This window comes from Epinephelus moara, chromosome 21 (genome assembly GCF_006386435.1).
Source record: "Epinephelus moara isolate mb chromosome 21, YSFRI_EMoa_1.0, whole genome shotgun sequence".
NCBI lineage: Eukaryota > Metazoa > Chordata > Actinopteri > Perciformes > Serranidae > Epinephelus > Epinephelus moara.
The window spans coordinates 23,109,538-23,133,276 of record NC_065526.1 but is presented as its reverse complement, the minus strand read 5'-3'; the positions used below and the strand labels follow the sequence as shown (position 1 = coordinate 23,133,276).

The 23,739-nt window shown below is 40.7% G+C and overlaps 1 protein-coding gene across 1 annotated transcript in view; it reads left to right on the top strand.

The window, feature by feature from the left end:
* LOC126382826 (receptor-type tyrosine-protein phosphatase mu-like) overlaps window positions 1-23,739 on the top strand; it is a 224,656-nt gene that overhangs the window by 122,510 nt on the left and 78,407 nt on the right. Inside the window, exons 10-13 of the mRNA XM_050032912.1 lie at window positions 3,432-3,633; window positions 4,397-4,499; window positions 17,457-17,730; window positions 22,043-22,079. Coding sequence (XP_049888869.1) covers window positions 3,432-3,633; window positions 4,397-4,499; window positions 17,457-17,730; window positions 22,043-22,079 — 616 coding nt within the window. The remainder of the gene's footprint in view (window positions 1-3,431; window positions 3,634-4,396; window positions 4,500-17,456; window positions 17,731-22,042; window positions 22,080-23,739) is intronic.

The following is a 23,739-nucleotide window of genomic DNA, read 5'->3' as shown; positions in this document are numbered from 1 at the left end:
TAAGCAGATTATGAAAAGGATCCCTACAGAGATATACGTTTTTGTTAGAGAGCAAAATCTTTTTTATTAAGCAAAAAAAAAGCCCTGAAATCACTATCAGCAAAGCCACCAGACTCCATTAAAATAAACCGAGCCCTTCCCTTTAAAGCTATTCTGAAAATAATAATGTAAGCAGAGTTTAGGTAACAGGAAAGAGTACACATCATCTTTCATCAACAGTTAGCTTTCTTCATTATTGTACAAGTAAAGGTGCTGGATATTGTGCAGGCATTCATATTTTATGATTGCTTCATAAATTTGTCATTTCCCCCTCGTCAGATAGAAAAAATGTAAACGGGTGCAGTTTGAAAAGCTTGATATATCAGATCAAGTAATGGTTACAAGCCCAAATTAATTTGCTCAAATATTCTCCATTATTTTTCCCGTCAGTTCCATTATAATTGTAAAAACCTGTCCATGTGCCCAGTGTTGACAAGTCATTTCAAATTCCTCTCCCTGAAATGTTATGATATAGGATTTGGCATCACAGACTCATTTCACAGACAAAGACTAAATGAGAAGGCCTTGAAGCATTTCAAAACTTGATGGACACAAATTATGCAGCCCTCCTAACTCCCTTTGTGTTCCTTAATTGGAATTATAATGGAGGTTTTCCTTTACGAGCAGAGGCATTTTCTTAAAGTGGGACTTTACAGTTATTCAAAATGGATATTAGCAAAAACACTCACCTTAATGCTTCCCTTCAGAGCTCCCTGTGTTTATTAATGGAGAATGAATACATTAAGTAAATTTCCTCTCTCCTTGAAACCACAGGCTTGCATCAGCTTTGGTTGAAAAATATGTAGCTCTGCTTTTACAGTAGATTGTAACAGCTGTTAGGAAACAGCTCCTCTCCATAGACCTTTAGTACCTCACTAATTTTAGCTTAAAGCCTTGTTGACATAAAGTCAGAAGCTCACACACAACGTCCGAGCTTCTTTTCTCAGCACAAGACTTTTTAAAAATTGCTCTGTGGCATTTGGCTTCAGCGAGGAGTACAGACGAGATAGGGAAACCAATTTAAAACTTTTGTGTTGTTTGGACTACATCATACAAAGTGTTTTCAATGTTTATCTTTTCTCATAATTCAACATTGTGTGGTAATATGAAAGTATCATTTTATTGTAATACAGAGTTATATTGTGTTATGTTATTAACAACACTAGGAGTCTACAGGCATACTAATGGCTCTGTGAGACTGTACTAATGATTGATTATATTGATGGACAACCTACATCGATAACACATCTCCACTTCCTCCCACTGTATAAAAATGAAGCCAAAATTTCAGTTGCTGCCATCTTGCACTGAAGATGTCATTTCGAGCCAGAGTCTGCACAGTAGTAATCGCCTCAATATCGAGATCCCGCTTATGACCTTTCATGAGCAGCGCCACTGATTGCAGGCACACCAATGGCGCACACAGTTGTTAATTGTGATGTTAAACCCTCTTTTTATAGCATCAAATAACTTGTTATAACCAAATTTATCACAAAAATGAAGACTTGAACATATGTCAGTGTGATGAGAACTACCTCATATGACAAAAACATTTTGGGGAAAAACATATTTCATGAGTGCTGATAAGTGCCATGTCCTATCAGCTAAAACGGTATTTACACTTCTGTGTCAAATCAGCACTGTACAGCGTAGGCTCTGCGTCGACGTAGAGCTTACATCATACCCTACGCCATAGCCTGACATGCACTTCCCCAGAAATATAACTTCACGACACAGACCTCCTGTCTATTTTTGTAAGCTGAAACCAATTCCCTCAGTGGAAACAAAGCTTTTATTTACTTTAATTTCACAGATAAGAAACAATAAATTGTGAAGACAGTAAAGCCTCCACAAAAATAGCATTTTAGTCTTGTGTGTGATTTATCCTGGCTTCATATGAGCAGAGGAAACCTCTACGTGTTTAGACACTTGCTTTGTCGGTGAACCGTGTGAGTTGTAATGGAACAAAATTTTGCACCATTACCTTTGTTAAATGTTGCTGTTGTTCCTGGTTTCATATGAGTAGAGGAAAAGTCCACTAGCCGCTAGGCTAATTTATACAATGTAAAATGTCATAGGCTTGTGCTAAAAACATTAGCATGTTGTGTTTGTGGGGAAAATGTGTAAAGCAAAAAACAAGTGCTTTGTCTGTGAATGCTGTGAGTTATAGTGAAGCTGATTAGTGTACTTGTGTTTGAAATTGTCTCTATTAAGCCATGTTTAATGTGTGTTTAATGTGTTTTGAATCAACTAAACTTTACAGCACTTCACAGAAACCTCTGCCACCAACTAGTGTTTTGGAGGAGTAATTGCAGAGTGACACAGACACACCACCGCACAAGTATAAATGCTCACAACGGCGTGGGCCATGTGCGTAGGCTACGACGTAGGATCTGCAAAGAGCTGACGCTCAAGTATAACTCCCACTCGACATGGAGGGGGGCAGGGTTAATGACCGATACTGCAGGCAGCCACCAGGGGGCGATCAAGATGTTTTGGCTTCAATTCTGGAGAGCTGTCATGTCTTAAGCTTTATTGGCTGTACTTAAGCATGGTGACAGTTCAAGCTAGATGCTAATGTCAGTATGCTAACATGCTCACAATCACAATGCTAACTTGCTGATGTTAAGCAGGTGTAGTGTTAAACACGTCCACCATCTTAGTTTAACATGTTAGCATGCTAACATTTGATAAATAGTTTTAAACATGACAAAAATCAGCTCAGGAGGAAGTTAATTTCAGTTAATAAAACATTAATAATGTGCGGACTGAAATTTTACCTGGTGATTGAAAGTTAAGGGACCACCATGATTAAATCTGGCAATCTAAACAATAGTTGCTGACATATTTAATCAGTCTGTCTTTCAAAGTGGTGGACCACTGAACCCACATATTAACATTGCCATCTCTAAAGCCAATCTGCTGGCATGGCTTAAAAATGGCAAAGAGAACTGTGGAGGTGTGTCGGATGTAATGCAACAGACACAAATTTGGGAATTTAACATGTAATCTTGCATATATGTCACATCATAATTTATTCTGCTGAAAGATTATTTATATCTGCTGGACTGCATTTAGTTGTACTACTGATGCAGCTGGTTATTTATCAGCAGACACAGGAAGAGGTACTACAACATGCAACTTTTTTAATGGTGCTTAGTTGCTTTCGGTATGACTGAGTTGTGCAGAAAGGAAAGATAACTCACAGCATGAGTGGGATAAAAAAATCTCAAGACTGTGAGTACAATAAATGCTTAGGCTCGCCAAGCCACTTGGATGCCTCCGACATAAAATGTTTTTCATTGTATGAATACAAATCCTGCTCAGCTGAGGAGAGCTGAGCGCGGAGTACCAGAGGCCACTATCAGAATATTCATTTCCTTCCTTTCTAGATCTCCTACAAGGCTGTGAGCTCCTTTGACCCTGAGCTGGACCTCTCCAACCAGAGTGGGAAGGTAGTGAAGTTGGGCAATGAGACCACCCACATGTTCACAGGCCTCTACCCAGGCTCGACGTACTCCTTCACCCTGCGCGCTAGCACAGCCAAGGGCTACGGCCCCCCTATCATCACCCAGTTCACCACCAAGATTTCAGGTCAGCGGGGTCAAAGCAAAGCATGACCACTCTGTGTGCAGATGATATCGTATAAATAGTGTATTATTTACTGCTACTGCAGTTTTTTTATGATCAAATGTGTGAATGAAAAACTTAATTCAACCAAAGTTAGATAACACTTGTCTCAGGAAGTAAATATTATCCATCTGGTTTCCAACACATTACATGAACTGCATATATAATATATAAGCTCAAATGCCGTTTATTCTTTATCACTGAAGCAGCGAGGTGTTCTGTAAAATTAATTATTCACTGCTATTTGGTCCTGCAGTTACATTAGATTTAGCAGAATTGCCTAATTGGTCAAAGACAAATTGTGCTTTTAGTTTCCATAAACCATGGCCGGTCTCACTTAATGAAAACTGGGATTGATTCAGATAATTACCACGAGGCTAGTCGGCAATTTTTCTTACTTTATACATTTTATTTCATTGTGATACATGTGCACTACTTTGAAGACTTTTCTTCCAGCGAGATACTGTGAATACTTTTGTGACAGCAGCGAATGTTTCACTCCTCTGTTATTACCGCACTTAATGATTAAATTATGGTGCTGTAAAGGCAAAAGGCAGTAAGTGCTCTGTGTAAAAGTGAGAACATTGGCTTTGCTCTTTTTTTTCTATTTACTGCCGAGCTGAATGAGTCATTATACAAGATGACTGGATGTTGACCAGAACTGAACTGTTCTGAACTTTGCTTTGCAATGTAGTGTGTAACTCCTTGTGTTTGGTTTTCTCCTCAGCTCCTTCGATGCCGGCGTATGACCAGGAGACCTCTCTGAACCAAACAGACAGCACAGTCACTGTGCTGCTTAAACCCGCCCAGAGCAGAGGTGCACCTGTGAGGTAGGCTCTCACAATGAGAACTCACACACACAAACACACCGTGAGCACTGAGTAAAAACAACAAAACAGCATATTAAAACACCAGGAACCACCATCAGCAACAGAAAATTATCAAAGAGCTCGTGTTTATCAATACCCCACCGTGAAGGAGAGTTGCAAGGGAATTCAGTACCTTACTGTACGCATCTCATTTTCCGAGCTTTATTTGTTTGTGGATTTTGATCCTGTGAAAAAGAAGCACAGCCTTTGAAGATGAGAACAAAACCCGGTGCAGCCAAGGCTAGCTTCAGGATCTCTTTCCTCCACATGCCTTTCATGTATGAGGCTGCCCACCCCGAGCCACCACGGGCTTCTGGGGAGCGAAGGAACTCTGCCTGCTTGATGCTGCATTTGTTTGTCATTATTAGGGAAGCAGTGCAGCAAGACTGTGTAAGGTAAATGTCAAGCTGTTGGGCTAAAGTCATTATTGTGGCTTACCTAAGGCCACCATAGGCAGGAACACTGCTTTCTTGATCATCTTCTTGTTAGTCTGTGTTAGTTGTTGAGCTTATTCAACTACTAATGAATGCAGCATATTTAAAGAGGACCTGGTATGCTCATTTTCAGGTTCATACTTGTATTTTTGGTTTCTGCTAGAACATGTTTACATGCTTTAATCTTCAAAAAAACACTTATTTTTTCTCATACTGCCTGTGCTGGAAATTATGTATTCACCCTCTCTGTGTGACAGCCCATTTTAATGCCTGTTTCTTTAAGCCCCCCTCCTGAAAACACCCAGTTTGCTTTGACTAGTCATCATTTCCAGGTCCTCCACATCTCAGCTTCACTGCACTGTCATTCCAGCACCATGAAAAATCTCCAGTAAAAGATTCCAGACATGTTTCAGCAGGAGTATGATCCAACATTGATTCGAAATTTACAGTATTGATAACCAAGATTACATGTTTCCCCAACGTTAGCATGTAGCTACATGTAGCAGTGTAGGCTACGTAATGAAAACAGCAGTGGCGTGCCTGGAGAAGGTGACCAGAAAAAGGACTTGTCACGATATGATGTCTTGTTGCGTAAGTAAGAAAAAAAACATTGGGAAGAAAATATTCAGAGCACTCTGAAGCCTGATCTTTTTTCCTTACAGAAACTAATTTTACATAGATTCATCCCATTATTTGAAACTTTGGCCATGTTCAATATTAACATTAATCACTGTAATATTACATGTATGACAGAAAAAAGGAAAAGCATAATTGGTCCTCTTTAAGTTTCTTTCCTTAGGTCTCATCCTCGAGCACTTAAGTCTTTTTTCCTAACATCCAGATTTAATACACCTTAAGTGTTTGTTCGTACGGTGCGTACGTGTAAAATTTAATTGTCAAAATACTAACATTTAGTAATATGTGATATCAATGTAGTATAAGACATAAAGGTCTAAGTAAGTTTTTATATCAAGAATAAGGTATGGGATTGAAGTACTTAAAGTCACTTTAAATTTAAACTATTATATATTTTAAATGTATCTGTTTTTGCCTAATAATGTTCAAATGATTACACAATTTGATTGTGTACAGTATTCAGTAAATCTTTACACATGAAGGAGTATTTTGAAATAAAAGAACATTTTGGTACTATAGGGTAATATACTTTCTTGACGAGACTCAGGTGAGAAGATTAATAACACACACTATCAGTCTGTTAAATATGAAGCTACGGCCAGGAGTCAATTAGCTTAGCTCAGGGTTGGAAGCCTTGGGACTCAGCTAGCTTTTCTCTGTCGAAAGGTTAAACAAAAATAAAAGTTGATAAGTTAGCTTTAGTTAAAATAGAGCATATTTCCCAAAATGACAAATCATTGTTTTTGATTGCTGCAATTTTTTGGTTGGCACAGAATAAGAAAAAAGCATTTGATTAGCAGTTGCCAGCTAAGGTGCTTCTGGCTTGGGTTGCCCAATCAAACAAAATCAACAGTGGGAAGCCAGTGAGGGATCATATCTGCATAGTGGCTCCTGTTGGTTGGTTTGGGTGTCGGATGGAATCTTGGGTCAAAATTGGGAATTTGTGTCTGTGACACTCTTACACAATAGGGGTGTAAATCACAAGTGTCATCACAATATAATGTTATATCAATTCTTTGGACACTGACAAGATATTTGCTGATATCACAAAGTCTGCCACAATGATTTAGATTCAATTCAGGGCCCAATCGTGCGATCAATATGAGACGATATCATTAAATATTAATATCCTCATTGTCTTTTTCTTGGCTGCTTGCCACTGTCTGCCTGGCACCAAGCGGCTAACACTGTTTGAATGTTTAGTAAGGAGGCGTGCTTGGAGGGAAACTGTGACACAGAGGTGCCATGAGAATTTCACACTAAAGTTGTACTATAAAGATGATTATATGCATTAATGATATTGAATCATTGATCACTGAATCATCACACCCCTACTGTAGAGTAACTTTGTGGCTGAAGGTAAATAGAGTCTGTCACGTTAATGTATATCAAAGGATGATAAGCTTTCCTACATCCTTCGGCCAATAGAAAGAGTTAGCAGTGTGTGGTTACTACCAATATTGAAGAAAAAGCCCCCCAAATATGGCACAACAGAGGTGCTTTCAGTCATCAGGCCACTAAGAGAGTGGGTTAACTCCTTCATATGAGGTGTGATAAACACTTGTGCTCCCTGTAAAACTCAATTTTACACTATCAACTCATCTGAGTCCTTTAAAGATTACAGCCTGGAGATCTTTAGTCAGGCTTGTCAGCTCACGTTTACCGTATGTGCAGCTGCCCAGATTAATGCCCCGGTGCCAAACGGAGAGGCCTGAGCAAGAAAGACAGAGCGATCGGTTTTTAATCTTCTTGCAGGTACAATTCAGAAGGCCTTACTCAGGCTGCCATTCTTTCAGTGGGCTAATTACAAACCCCTAATTATAATTAACAGAGTGTCGTGAATCGGAGTTTCCATTAATTAGCATGCTGGGCTGCTCTTTTGTTTACCGTTGGAAGGAACGCTCACCTCGCGACCAGATGAAAGAGATTTGTCTTTGGAGACGTAACCTTAAGTTTGATACCCACTTCAGTCTGTTTGAGCTGAGACATAACTGTGCACTAATGCTTCACTGCGTAATCCTAAATATGAGGATTGTCATCTAATCCCTTTTGGATGGGGATAAACTCAGTGACAGTGCCTGTTTATTATTAGGTAAAGAGAAAATAATGTGTTTTGATACAGACATTTAGTTTTAAGGATCATATATGTTTAATGAGTCTCTCAAGATAATCCATTAAAAGAATGTACCGCCATTCATCAGCGGAGTTCAGTACATGGCACAAGTACAACTCAGAACTAATTGTGGCATCCTTTGATCACAGCAGAGCCTCTCCGCGTCTAAACTTCGGGGGTTTTCAGGTACACATTTCTCTCCCCACTCTCTTAAATCTCGCAGGACATAAAGGCCAGTATACTGCCTTCATGTGTGCGCCTGATGTCTCAAAAATATGAATTGCAAAAGAAAGGAGGTGGTGCAGGGCAGTGAACAGGAGAGATTACGATGCAGGCCTAAGACGAGATACCGGCAGGCTTTTGAAGGGTGTTTTCCACCTCCACCTCAAGTGACACGCGATGCCTTTGAAAATTTAAGGTGACTATAAAGTAGCTTCCACCCGCAGGAGTTGAGCGAGTTGGTCTGTTGGGATCTGCGGTCTGGCCAATAATGATAAATTTAGTCATCAAAAAATAACATCTCTAATCTCTTTTGGGTTGGAGGGCTGAGATGCATGACTAAGTGACATTTCTAAGTTGAGGCACATATAAAGAGATGTTTTCCAAATTGTTCCATGACCCGAGGTGCTGGAGAGAGTCCCTGAAGTCAGAAACTTGGAAACATAGCCGATGCAGTCAGTCTATTGAAGAGTTAGCATTTTGTCAACCCAGGACTTGAATTTCACACCATAGTTAGATTTAATTTCGTGCCAACGCTCATGTTGCAAGAGCAGCCATCACTTTTCTAGAGTGGTGGGTAGCTCATTTTGAAATTGAACACTTTATGAAATCAGTTTTAAAGCCCATATGAAATAGGGATTTGACAGGGGAGAACACTGATCTGCAGCACTACAGAGCAGAGCAGCATGAAGCATGATTTGATAACGCAATCTTGCACACTGATTGGGTTTGGGAGGTAATAGAGCTCCAGACATTTGAGTTTGAAACAGCAGATGTTTTGCTGTAATACAGGAAGGGGGAACACACACTGCAAGATCACACGATAGCGCGGGTTCATGAAAAAATCAAGACATGACAGACGACAAACGTCCGTTTCACTTCAGCATCCTGCAGTCATGCTGAAAGTCAAATCATATTTTAGATAGATCTGGGCAGACGTTGTCACTGCTCAGGGAGGCAGTACATTTTTCATATTTGTGTAATTGCTAATCGGTATAACATTTCCAACTTGGATTTGGCTTCTAATCTCTGGGGACGACACGCGTAGCCGGGAACAATTTTTACCAGAGGGGACACTGTTCCTTTAAGAGGATTAGTGAACTGTCTATCAGTCATGTCGTGTTAAACTAATGTTTGCAATGGCCCATCGTCAGGGCTAGAATACGCCTCCTCACTCCGTAGCATCAAAATAAATGTTTACATGCTTCTGCAGAAATAAATGATTTGAGATGCTTCCCTTATCATTCACACCACTAAATCAGCCCTTCTCTCTTTTCCTGCCATAACCTTTGCCTTGAGCAAGCTCACACACACACACACACACATATACATAAACAGAAAGAGCTTTAAAATACAGCAGTTGTAAGTAGCATATTGAGGAAACAGAGTTCCAGTGTAGTTTTCACCCTGTAGCATCAGATTATCTGTGCTCAACCATGGCCTGAAATCAGTTAAGTGATTCTCTACAGTCCTAAAATAAGCACTAACTTTCTTTGATCACGGCATAGCAAGCGCTAATAGCTGTGCCTAAACGTGACACAACTCAATGCTTTTTACGATTAAATGGCAAATGTAATCTATGGCACCTTCTAATTTGTTTGCTTTATAGCTCTATGGACACCAGGGAAATTTAAAGAGTAAGAAGACAGACTCGCTGAGGAAGGATGCTGGGTCAGGAGAAGTGTGTTACTTACAACCGCTCTTAAATCAGACATGTAGGCATACAGAGCCAACCGATTAGCATTAGCGAGGGAGAGACAGTGATTGAAATGCTCCCCATACCCCTTCCCTCATCTGCTCAAACAGCCCCGAGTTCTCCCCTATCAGCCCACATGAAAAATAAATCTGAGTTTCAGGTCACAATCCAGTCGATTCCGAGTCAATCCGCCATAATTGGTTGGCGTCACATGGCGGCAGAGCTGAAATCTATCGGGCAGCAAGGCTGGAGGAGGCCTAATTGGTGTCAGCTCAGGTTGCAACGCTACTGCAGGAATACAGGTCGGCCCCGCCGGCCCCTCTGGCAGACCACTTTTAACAGCTTATACCATTCTGCTGGTACAGCTCCTGCCTTCATTCCTCCTTCCTCTCCTTGTCTTTCCATCTTCTGCTCAGGGAGAGAAGTTGAGGATTTCAGCAGTTTTGGAATTAAGCACAATTACGCAGCTTTTACAGAGACATGTGACGTGAGCTGCAGTTTTCCTGTCCTGAGGTTCTGCTTTTAATCTGTGATCTGTGTGCTTGTGAAGGTTTAGGTGGCTGTGAACAGAGCTAACATTTAGCTAACGCTGCTTATCACTAGCAACATTGCGGATTGGCTAAAGAGCATTGCTAATAGAATAGGTTTCACTGGGCATTTTTATGGAAACATAACATTGTTGGAAAGTACATTAACTCAAATACTGTACTTAAAGGTATTCAATGCAGGATTGTCGGTTACTGTTTCTATACATGCTCTCCTGCAAAAAGTTTAAAAAGTCAAAGTAAAAGCAAACCCTAGATTTACTCTCATATGGTTGATTTTTTTCAGCACTGTCACTGTTGGATTCCTACTGCTTATGGTCTGGCACCTGGTCGCTACCTTGTTTATAAAACCTCAACTTCACCTGAGCGCCATGGAAGCACACGCCTATAAACACCCCTGGCACAGAAAAAAATCAGAAAATCCAGGCAGAGGGCAGAGTCTCTGCAGATAAATACACCGCCACACACTGAGAGTGGGTCATATGTGATGATTGAGAGGGATTACTTCTGCATGAGTCTATACATTGTTTTGTTTTAAGAAAAATTCTACATATATACCCTTAAGTACAATTTTTAAGGTACTTGTACTTGGTAGTAGGGCTGTCCCTGACTAAGAATTTTCCTAGTCGACCAATAGTTGTCATTTAGGGCCATTAGTCGACTAGTCGCCCTCATGTTTCTGATATCAATGTAATTATTAAATAATATATTTTGGGCAGGGCAACACAATGGTTTGAGTTGAAGGTGTGAGAAAGAATAGTATACGTCATGTTTGTAGTCGACCAATGAAGATGAGTTTACATATGATCCCACACTTTGGATTTCCTGCCCGACATGTCATTAACTAGCCTGTGTGATAACCGCAGGTACCAGCCCTGGAAATTAGGGGTCGTACACATGCCGCATCTTTAACTGTCTGGAAACGTGAGGTCAGGCTCTGGGTGCTAGTCTTTTGCTTTTTTGTTGTGCCAGCTTTCAGAAACACAGTGACTAAGCAACCAATGAAATCTTGCCGACTAATGACCTTTCTGGTCGACTAGCGTTTGGTCGCCCTGTACTCAGTAGCAGTATTAAGAAACAAGACTTAGTTCCACCTTTACAACTATAGCATTAAAGCACGATTTACATAATTCTGCAAAAAATAATAATAATTTGATTCTCTAACACTGACAGGAGTTTTCCTGCATAACGAGAACTTTTTCATAGACTCATTAAGTTCTTTTTGCCACTAATGCTTCTGTACTTTCACTTCAAGGTATACTATGCAGGAATTGTCAGCTACTGTTTTGTAAAAAGCATCTCCAGTGAAAGCCAACCCCAGCTTTGTCCACTTGCTGTTTCACTGTGCTATATTTGCATTTCTACAGCACCGCATGCACAACTTTTCAAGTCGCCTCTAGGATGCGTGCTGCTTGTGGTTTGGCACCTGGTTGCTACCTTTTAATATCCTCACCTCGCCAAGTGCTGTGGCGGGTACATGAACATAAATGCCCCAAACACAAAAAAATAATAAGAATATAAGAAAATACAGGCACAGGGCAGAATCTCTGCAGAAAAATACACTGCTAAACACTGATGATGAAGAGGGAGTGCTATACATTGCTTTTTAGAAAAATCCTGCATAGTATATTTTTAACTAACATGCTGAATGCAGAGTTTTAGTTGTAATGGTGTATTTTTACACTGTGGTATGTGGTATTATCTAAATACTTCTTCCATCACTGAATAATAATCATCAGTATCAATGTAAGTCATTTGCAATTCTCTGTTTGCCGTCACATCAAATAAAACATCAGCTATAAAGGATTTTTTGTTCTTGCTATCAAGCCGTGCTTGTTCATCTGTTGTTTGTTGTTTTTTGTTGCTCATTCATGTCATACTAAATCAGAAATATGACTAAATGACTCTGGTCTGTCAAAATGACTCATAATGTAAATTGTGAACTCAGCATGAGTTCGTGACAAGGTGTCAGCTGCTCAAAGGCACATTAACATGACAGCTGTAATTACAGAAAAAAAGGAATCACTGCATTTTCAAATGGCCAACATTAAACTCCAGTGAGTCGTTTACATATTAGAAGCAGTTGGGGTGGAAATAGTGTATTTTTCAAACGCAGAGGAAGGGTGCGTCTTGAAATATTTTATAGCTATACAGCACCGCAAGATGCTTTAAGTGAAGCCAGCAAAGTGGGTATTATTGTCGCTATCACTTACAAAGATGAACAAAACATTTTTATTAAATTGTAAATTTATTGTGAGCCAGTTTCTAGTTTCTTGTTGCAGTGAATATTCTGTGGAAGAGAGGCAGCGGTTCAGATTTCCACATTACAAGAGTTCTTACCCTTGGAGCCTCATAGCCTATGGCACTTGGTATTTTGCCTGAGGAAAGGCAGTACCATTCTCACTGTGTCTATCATTAAGTCATGGCACAGCCACATCATCGTATCATAAGAAGCCACCCGGGGGGAAGCCAGCTTTTGTTTTTATTTCACTATCTGCAGATTGATTTGGAATATAAAATACCAATATGGACAAGCTCTGAGTGAGTGTGCATGCAGTCTACTGCATAGCAAAGACAAAAACACTTATTGTGGCCATCAGTTTGAAGTTTTTCTGATTTCTTAAATAAAAGTATAGAGACAGGATATCTTTCTTTTGATATATCAAAAAAAAAAACAGTTATTGTTTATCCCTTAAACCTGACGGGTGCTGCACTATGATTGACAGCAGATACTCTATAGTCCCGTCATGGCTTACATCAGATCTACAGTGCTTCGGCTGGGCCTCCATACAGCCTCATCACTTATTTCTCTGCCGCTCTGCAGCTACTTAACAGGCTCCCATGTACCGACTGCACCTGCCCTTTGACCTCTGCTCTCAATAGGGGACAGTAATTAAAGGCTGATTTCTCCTGCAGACTCTCAGCAGGATTAAATATTTCATCACCTCCCAACCCGGCGCTAAATAGGAGAGCTCTGAGGAATTGGGACACACCCACCAAGAGCAAAGGGGGATTTTCTAATGACACTGCAAGCACCTTATGATAAACTATAGGGTTAAAGAGCACATGCTGTACACAGAAGGGGACACTTAATCATCCAGTACCAACCGCAGGGAACAATTGATCATCTCCGGGGCCGTTTGTTCTGCGACCATACAGCATAAGAGTACAGTCACTACAGTGCAGGTTTTTTTTTGGATTTTTTTTGTCAACTTGTTGTTCTAATAATGTAAGCTAAGGAGAAAGTGTTCAGGGTCACTGAAGATCTACTTCCTGCCAGGCCTTACTCATTGTCATCTTTATTTGACATGCTGCAATGAAATGAATAATTTGATAAATAAAGACTCTTCAGTGTGACTCAAGTGGTTGCTCACAAAATAGACTCATAAATTGGCAAACTATTTTAAGGAGGCTGACTCATGAAGAGAGAAATGTACAAGTGCATGCTTTATTGATGTGTTCATATTCAGTTCTAATAAATCTGACTGTGATCAACACAGCTGGAAGGTGTTTCTTTGCACAAGGGAAGCTGGAGTACTTTAAACACTATTGATATTAGTTTGTAAAGGTGAGGGTCGGGCCACAAGATGACTTAAAGGTTTACAGGAATTTTCCTGTAAACAAACAAAAGTTCTGTTTACATTTGTACCCCTTTACACCTGGCACTGACATTTGATCTGTATCTGGAGAAGGAAAAATCAGATCTCAGCCAAGTGATTACAATCTGTACAGCGCAACTGTATTCTTAAGAAAAGAGCCGCCAACCAAGTTGAAAGGTCACCCAACTCTGCCTCTTCCTGCTGGCTTAAGCAAACCCAGCAAAAGCTACATGTAATATTAATTTAATTAATTCATTCATTCATTCACTTGCCATAACTGCTTATCCTCTTGAGGGTCGCGGGGGACTGGAGCCTATCCCAGCTGACATTGGGCGAGAGGCGGGGTACACCCTGGACAGGTCGCCAGACTATCACAGGGCTGACACATAGAGACAGACAACCATTCACACTCACATTCACACCTACGGACAATTTAGAGTTATCAATTAACCTGCATGTCTTTGGACTGTGGGAGGAAGCTGGAGTACCTGGAGAAAACCCACGCTTACACGGGGAGAACATGTGGACTCCGCACAGAAAGGCTCCACCAACCCAGGTTCGAACCAGGAACCATCTGGTGACACGGTGCTACAGTGGTTAGCATTTTCACTTCACAGCAAGAGGGTTCCTGGCTACATGTGGTAGCACAAGCTAAGTTTTTCCTTGCAAAGAGGGATTTAAAAATGAATGTCCCTTGACCTTGGACTCCAGCTCCGCTTATTGAATTTGCATATTGAGATCTGATCACAATGCAGGCAGAATCAAGATGAGAAAGCATATTAATACCAGGTGTGCATGCATGGATCGGATGTCATTATCCAGATAATGTTTCAAGATACAGATCACATGTTAATACCAGGTGTCTCCGGGGCTTTTGTGTATCCTTGAGGTCTAACAAACAATTTCAAAATGCATTTGCTTCCTCATGAGTGCGATCGCGCTTGCATGTGCGTCCTTATGGGTGTGCATGATACAAACAAAACAAGCACCTACTCTTCAAAAATTGCTACTAATGGTCAAAAACTCTAGACAGGGTAGCTTTGAAAACATCAGTTCAACATTGTGCAAATCATTCATTCAATATTCATTCAGTAATTTCATCCAATTATGAAAAAGAGATGTGCTAAAATCAGAAATCTGCTTTCCAAAGCACATCATAGTATTCATTCATACATTTTTGTCTTGTATTCATTTATTGGGTAGTGTAACTTTGCTCCGTCTCCTGTAATAACAACTTGTTGTTTGCATGGCTCTTTTTGGAAATGGAACACTAGTCCCCAATCATGACTGGTTATTCTCCGTGGCAGCTGTAAACAGACTCTTTGTCACTCAGTGACTCAATAGATTTAACAGGTGGATGCGAGATGCATACTAACATGAAAGTCTATAAGACAGTCAGTTTCCCCCTCAAGCTAAGTGGCCGGCTCAGAGACAATGTCATCTCTGTCAGAGGCACAGAGGGCTGCAGTTTTGATCTAGCTAAACACAAGGCTCAGATGGAGAGGAAATGGAAAGAGCCGTTAACCTTTTCAGTTGTTAAATAATGAAAATGCAAATAGGCCCTGTCCTGTTTCACTGCTTATTTATCCTGCACTGTATTTCTGAGTCTATCCTGTTCACTCAGATACACAAATGAATTTATTATGCAGTTATAATTTGGTCATTTGAAGGAGCTCTATATGATGAAGAGCTTTTTTAGCAAACACAAAACTATTTGCTTTGTAAAGATATAGTGAAGTAATGGCACCCTGAGCAGAGAATGAAGTTGTGCTACCCTGTCTATCCCACTGACAAGCAAATTGCCACCATTATGCGCTGCACTCATACACCTGTTACCCTGATACAGAAGCATAACGTTAACCCCCAGTCTTGCTGTTTCTTAGCACTGTTCGCTCTGTTAGCAATGTTAGTTGCCAGCTGCCAGCTTAGTCACCTCCATGTTGAGAGCTGTGTGCAGACAACTTCTGTATCATACTCTCTGAATATCATATAGACTCTTTTACTGTTAGTAAATAGTACGAGGTTTTTGGTGGGCGGGGCTTTTAGACAATGGACGAAGATGATGCAAGTGGTGCGTTAAGAAATACTCGATCCCAGTGCTGCAGCGTACTCTGGTACAAACTGGACCATTGGGACATTCCAAGTGCTGTCTGAATGTACCGTTATTCAGAGCACCGCACTCTCAGAGTGACAGAGTAGCCTACAGTCTAGCCCAGACGGAGCAGCAGAGCGCCGAGCGGAGTGAATGTCTGATTAACTTCACTGTTCGTTAATTCATGTAGAAATATAACGCTTGACCATTCTTTAACCAACAGGGCTCTTGTTTTAGTGTAGAGCGTCAGACTGAATTTACGCACGCACCATGTCAGATCACTCACTCTGCAGGACCGCGAATGTTACTTGTATGAAGGATTGCTGAGGGTGGGAAGGCCAGCTTTGTGGTTTAGTACTATGCCTGCCTTACAAATACGGACATTTAAACGGTTTCCTCTGTTTTGTTTTGCTATTGAAGCTAACGTTAGCTAATGCGCTAAAAGGTTAGCGTTATGGAGAAATCCAGTATTCCGTGTAATACCTCCCCAATTTCTGATGAGGTGGACATGATAACCCTTAGTACACATAACGTTATTCATCCCTACAACAGTAAATACCTTTTCCCTAACCTGATATGATGTGTGCGCTGCACATATGAGCATTTTTGATGATCACCTCCTTCCAGTGTTTTCATCTTATCACATTTAACCATAGTTGTCTTCTTTTTTTTTCATTATATGCGATAAAATGTAAGTTTTGAGCCTTCTATTTTGGCTCCCAATAACACAACAAGACATTTTAAGACTCCTGTGTAGCCTATAGCCCTGTGGTGGTGAATCATGTTTTGCCTCCAGCTAATAAATTGACGTCATCATGACGTCGGCCCTAAAAGGGTCTGTAAAGCTCCTTTGAGAAAAGTTTTTTATGGCATGCAATGTATTGCAATTTCATGTCAGTACTTTTCATTAACTACTTTTCTTCTGCTCTACTTTTAAATGCTTTTTTTTTAACTTAGAAAAAACACAACTTCTTTTTGTCTTGTGATATTATTGGTTAAAGTTTAACGCACTTACTCTTCCTGTTACTGCATGACCTCATGTATAGCACCTAATCAATTGTAGCTTTAAGCTAGCAGCTTGTTTTCTAACTTGTAAACATCAAAAGAAGTCTCAAAATGTTGTGCATTTACAGACAATAAAAGTTAATCTCAGCTTCAGTTGACAGACACAAAGATGTGTTGAAAAGATAACTCTGCCAAGGAGCTTAATGTCTACACACAGTCTTTGTCTTATATTTGTAACATATTCTGAGATAAGTGCATTTAAATGATCATGCACTTTATTGTAGTACTTAGATTTAAAACTTTTAATGAGCAAATCTGAAATGACTGGATGAGGCATGGATTATCTCTCCAAAAATGTCTTCTGTTTCACATATAAATAAAGATTATTTCTTGGTGTACCCTGAGATTTGGAGCTTTGCAACATGCATTTCTGTGCCATTCATAAAGAGGCCATTTTTTACACTTTTCAAGGCTAACAGGCAAAATAAAAAAAATATGACTGCATTGCCAGCAGTGTTCTGCAAGCGCCTGTTTGGCCAGTTGGAGTCTGTAAATTCTGTTTGTGTCCTGTGTTTGCAGTGCGTACCAGGTGGTGGTGGAGGAGGAACGTCCACGCAGAGCACGAGGCACAGCAGAAATCCTGCGCTGCTACCCAGTTCCCATTCACTTCCAGAATGCCACGCTCCTGAACTCCCAGTACTACTTCACAGCGCAGTTCCCCGCCGGTGGCATTCACTCACCCCAGCCCTTCACTGTGGGGGACAACAAGACCTACAACGGCTACTGGAACGCTCCTCTGCTGCCTCAGAAAAGCTACAGCATCTACTACCAGGCTGTCAGCACAGCCAATGGGGTGGGTGTTTATCCAGTTTATATTCTATTCATGCAATGTCAGTTAAAGTTCTAAAAAAACTAAGTCTACATGGTTTCCAAATGAGACATTTTGAAAAATCTGGCCAGTCATTTTGAGATACTTTCCTTAAGCAGTGTTAATTTTGATAGCTATTTAGTTTTAGTTGACGAAAATTTACATTTTACTCATCTTTTAATCATCATGTTTTCTATATGTTTTTTTTTTCATCTTTAAATTAGTCTAGTGAGGCTAATTTATGTATCAAAAATTACTTGTATGAAAATTTCATTAGACAATTTTTTCTGTAACTATAAATAATTTCTGCAAACTTACAAACTGTCATTTCTCCAGCAGTGTTTGACAGGTTTAAGGGGTGATTTATGAGCACACACTTACTGATCATCATTTGTAACGCTCAACATCTCTATATTTATGGTGTCAGAAACTTTGACACTTCACATAACTAATCTGACACAGCTAGGATTTGTACCCAGGTTCATTGTAAACTGTCTCACCGTTGAGAAGCAAAAAAATAACTTAATTAAAGCCTGAATTCTTTCTTAATCTGCAACATGACAGTCTGTCATGTCTCACGGAGTTAGTGATTAAAACTTTTATCTCTGTCAGAGAAAACTCAGCTGAGATAACCAAGTCTCCTACCTGCCAGTCAAACAGCATCAACCCATAAACCTTCCCCAAGACAGTCCAGATTTGATTTGAGTCCTGCAGGGATCAACAGATCCACACACAGATGGTGACTGCTTGCTTCGCTCACATTCAGCGGCTAACAAGCAGAGCTAACTGCTGACAGCCATCGCTGTAACTAACTAAATTCGGCAAATCCATTAAACACTTTCACCAATCACAGTCAGTCACATATGACTGATTATTTGCAGCTGAATTAGGGCTCATTTATGCTCAATGTTAAATACGGATCCGGATACGGACGTATTTCTGCGCGTTTCCATAAAGCTTACGGATACGGGCCAAACGGAGCAGTACCACCGGGAACCGTGGGGGCAGTGTTGCTGTCACTACCCGATACGTAGCTCTAGTGAGACACAAAGAAGAAATAACAATTCAATTTCTCTCATCGGCAGTACTAGAGAAAAGAGTTCTCCCTCCTCCAGTCGCGATGTATTTAACGGCCTCACCGACCACCGCCTTCTACAACGCTGCCTCTGTTTTTGTCTTTTATGCAAGAGGTACATTATCAATATCTCCTCCACAGTCGCCATGTTTGTTTTTGAGTTTGTTGTTGTCATAAACGTTTGACGCTGGGCTGCCCCCTGGTGGATATATTGGTTAACATCCATGCGCATGTTAAAGGGCGCATGGAAGTATGTGGGCAGTGACGGTAACATCGTTTGAAACGGACGTATACATTTTCATACGTAAAGGGAGCATAAATGAGCCCTTACCTCCGGTGTGAGTGTCTTTGCTGGCTAGTGAAACATCCTGGTGCAGACTATTTACTGGAGTTTACCAGCCTGTCGCTCATGCCGCATTTGAAGATAAGAACAAGCACGGCTATTCTTGGCTTTTGATGTCTGATAGTTGACCACTAACATTTTTGTCACGTCTCGTCTTGTCAACAAAAATGAAACATAGACTTCGTCTTATTTTTTATTATCAAGATCTATTTTTAGCTCGACATCATCTGGTTTTCTTCATGGAAAAAAGGTTGTTGATGAAAAAATTTTGTCATAGTTTTTGTCAATGAAATTATTATAAATTATTATTATTATTATAAATATTATCCTTGTTGATATCTTAAGAATTAGCACCATAACATCATACAAATTAGCAACCCTACTAGGTGGGTTATGTTTAGGAAAAGAAACATGGTTGGGCGTCATGACCTGACATGACCTGATGTGACGTTAGGTATGTGCGTAACTTTCTCTTTGGTCATACGACAGCCTGCAGCATGTGGGTCACGTGATCACTGTCTTGTTATACACAATTACGTGGGTTGTACTTGAATTATAGTGTATTCCTTTTTGTAGATATAAGTACAAACAGTGAATGAGAACAGCCTGTTAAGATCAAGATATACGTGCAACACATTAAATGCATAAGAATCTCATACTCTCTACATTGTGGTGTTAGAACTTTTACTTTAATAGAGGATCTGTGATTCCTCCACCACTGGTTATATAAACACAAAGAGAGGCAGAAAATAACACTTCCTCTAGATTACATGTTGTGTGTTGCGTGCCAGGTTGACAGTTTATTGTTTGACAGCATGTCTTACAGTGCTGTGCTAATAAGTATATACAGTACCTCAGCAACTAGACAATTAGATTAGCAGAGTAGAGGGAACGTCTAATTTGTGTACTTAATTAAGCGCTGAAAAAAATACATAAAACTGAATATTCGTTGTGAGAGGAGACTTTTTTATTTCTAGTTTTTTATAAAGGACTTACTGTAACACTAGACAAACCTGGCTTTTCTTTTTAAATCACATGCATATCCCCTTTAAAATGTACATGAAACAGTGCTAAATATTATGGTGGGTTTAATGAGAATGACAGGCTGACTGACAGATTGATTGACTGGGAGACTGAAAGGGACTGAAGTGGCTGAGTTAGAAGTCCCTGACTCTACACAGTAACTGCTCACACAGGCAGACACATGCACGCAGCAGCACAATTGCATCTGGCCTCTGATAGATGTGTCAGTACTCTGGTGGGGTGCACCAGCAGCACTGTCTACACTCTTAATAAGCTACAGCGGGGTCAAGCGCGGAATGCAGAGCTCTGTGCAGTGACATGCGCTCTCCCTCCATTACTGTGGCCCTGGTCTCCTGCCTTTTCCTATGGAGCTTTACGCCAAATGCCAGACGAGCCTTTAATCAACGGCATTTAAGAGAGGCAGTCGTCCCAGAGCGAGTTAAGTGTGGGAGACAGGAAACAACAACGGGGTTACCGATCGCGCAGGTCACAGCCTCTGTCATCAAGTGGCACTTGGCAGGGCCCTCCCTCCGCGGAGCCGCGGCAGGCAGCTCGATGGCGACTTCAAGGGCCCCACCGATTGTGGTCCTGAATTAGAATCGCCATAAACAGCCTCCTTGAGAAACACCAGCACGTCTTTAAGGAGGCAATAGAAATAACATGTGCAGGAGGGCTGAATCCAATTAGCGAGTTTGCTCTTGAGAGCAAAGCACTGATGGTCTGAAACTTCCCAGGTCGAATTGGTGAGTGGTATGAATTGGCTGATAGGGCTCTTCCTTGCACAAACAAAATGAAAGCGTCCCTGGTTGATGCAGTATAAAGCTCGGTCTCTGTGATGGACATTTCTGACACTATTCAGTGTTTTGATTTGCAGTGGCCAAATGCACTCTCTTTCATTAAGCCATCACTTTGAATGGATAGTTCTACCAGCTTTAATTAATGTCTAATAATGTTGGAGTGATTTGTTTGGGCTTCTTAAACTAAATTAGCACTCAGAGAAGGTGAGCACCATCCATACCTAGAGTTTTTTAGCCGTCTATTAAAAAAAAAATCCAATATTACTTCTTGTTATGTTGCCTTTAACAAAAGAACCATCTGACAGCTTAAAAGCTGCAGTAATGTGAATACACATGCACCCAGGATCACATGAACATTGATGGGGTTTTTTTCCCTTCGTCTCTTCATTATGCCTTGTATGGCCTCTAAATGCTGTCTCTCCCATGTGTGCTCATTGCTCATTGGACAGCTTGGCTGGGTCAAACACAGGGACACAGCTCTCATGTCTTTTGTGTTGTATTACTCATTGCCTCCTCGTTCCTGTCTGTGTCCTTTTTCCTGTTCACCAGACCATTGTTGACAACAAACTTCTCTGCCAGCAGCGAGAGCAGGGGTTTTTTCTTTGTCTGTGTGTGTGTGTCTGTTGTTGAAGGCTGTTGTCAGAGCTCAAACTCCATTACATATTCAGAAAGGCTCCCTGACGTGTCATTTTGGAGCCCTGCACGCTGGGTTGGTGTCGCTTGTCACAGGGCTCTGGTTTCTCCACAGTGGCTGACCACCTTGAGCCGCAGGCTGCCGACAGATCGCTGTTGGCTGACAAATCAGCAGCTCAGCACCACTAATCTGTGCTGTAGGCCCTCTCGCCTAACTGCGTTTTGTGTCACAGTCACTGAGCTCAACAGATGATAGGGGACAGCGTGGAACTGGCCAGGCTGTTTTGTTGTAACCGTGGGTTCTTAGATAGGTGTTGTTGCCACTGCAAGTGTGTGTCTCATGTCTGTGCATGCGTGTCATATTAAACTCTGATTCTCTTATTTTCTTCCTTCCTTTTTCCCGCTTTAATTTATCTTTTTGTACAGGAGACCAAAATCGACTGTGTCCGAGTAGCCACCAAAGGTAAGAACGGATCAGACTGTGTGAATGAGGATGTTTGCATCACTTGCAGCTAACAAAATTAACATGAAGCTGATACAAACTGACACATCTTGACACATTCACTTGTCATTAAAGAGGATCTGTTATGCTTTTTATTATATTCTGTCATAAATATAATGTTACAATGGTGGATGCTCATATTAAACGTGGCCAGAGTCTCAAATAATGAGGTAAATGTATGTAAAAGCAATCCCTATGAGCAAAAACCTTAGACTTCAGACCATTCTGAGTACTCTGTTTCCATCTCTAATATGGTCTTGTGCTCAAGGCACGCTACTGTCAGTGTTTACATTACGTAGCTTACACTGCTACATGAAGCTACATGCTAACGTCAGGGAAATGCAATCTTGGTTGCTGATGTTGTTATGGTTTAGAAGCTTTTGTTGGTCATTTTTAATGCAAGAAAGTGCCTCTTTACAGTCATTCCTCCGCTGAAAATACACTGCTACATGTAGCTACATACTATCGTCAGGGAAACATGTACTCTTGTTTGCAGATGTTGTTAAATTCTCCCTCATGTTGGATCATATTCCTCCTGGATCGTGTCCTGTTCTGTTTAGAAGCTTTTATTGGTGATTTTTAACACGAGAAGGCCGCTTTACATAGTCATTCCTCCGCTGCAAGTACACTGCTACATGTAGCAACATGCTAACATTAGGGAAACATGTACTTTTGTGTGCAGATGTTGTTAATTTCTCCCCAATTTTGGGGCATATTCCCCTTGGAGAATGTCTAGTTGTATTCAGAAGCTTTTATTGGTGATTTTTAACACGAGAAAATTCAGCTTTACATAGTCATTCCTCCGCTGCAAGTACACTGCTACGTGTAGCTACATGCTAACGTCAGGGAAACATGTACTCTTGTGTGCAGATGTTGTTAATTTCTCCCCCATTTTTGATTATATTCTTCATGGAGCATGTCTTGTTGTGTTTAGAAGCTTTAATTGGTGATTTTTCACAGTAGAAAGCGCCACTATTCACTGTTACAGTTGTTCTTTGGCCTTAATGATGTTACAGAGAGGCTGACGTGGAAGACCTGAACATGCTGACCAATCAGAGTTGACTAGGCCTTATTAGGTGGAGGGCTTAAGGGACAAGAGCTAAATACAGGTTTTCCAGCACAGACAGTATGAGAAAGATAAAGTGTTTTTTATGATGTGAACTAGAACAAGTATGAACCTAAAAATGAGCAGAACAGATTCTCTTTAAGTTAGCTTTGATGTGTTTCCCTTTGTGTTTTAAAAAGACAAAAATGTACGATATGCTCCTCACATCAATACATTGATCAAGAACATGTGTTTTTCCATGAGTTGGAGGCAGCCTGTGTGCCCATTGAGGTCTGTAGGTACTTAGCTATGCTGCCCGTACGTCCTGCTCCCCACATTAAAGGTGATGAAGTCTAAGCACCATTGATCCGGGAGCAGAATTGATAAGGCCAGAGGGAGCCTTAGTCACACTCCGCTCTGGGCCATGGGAGGTCCTGTCACATGCCCCGACAATCTTGTATATTTTGTAGCACCACTATGGATTCCATGTGGAGTTTCAGATATCTCCATCTACATAGCTCAATGGGCTGAAGTAAAACAGCGCGTATTAGAAGTAGAGGGATCATATAAGCAATT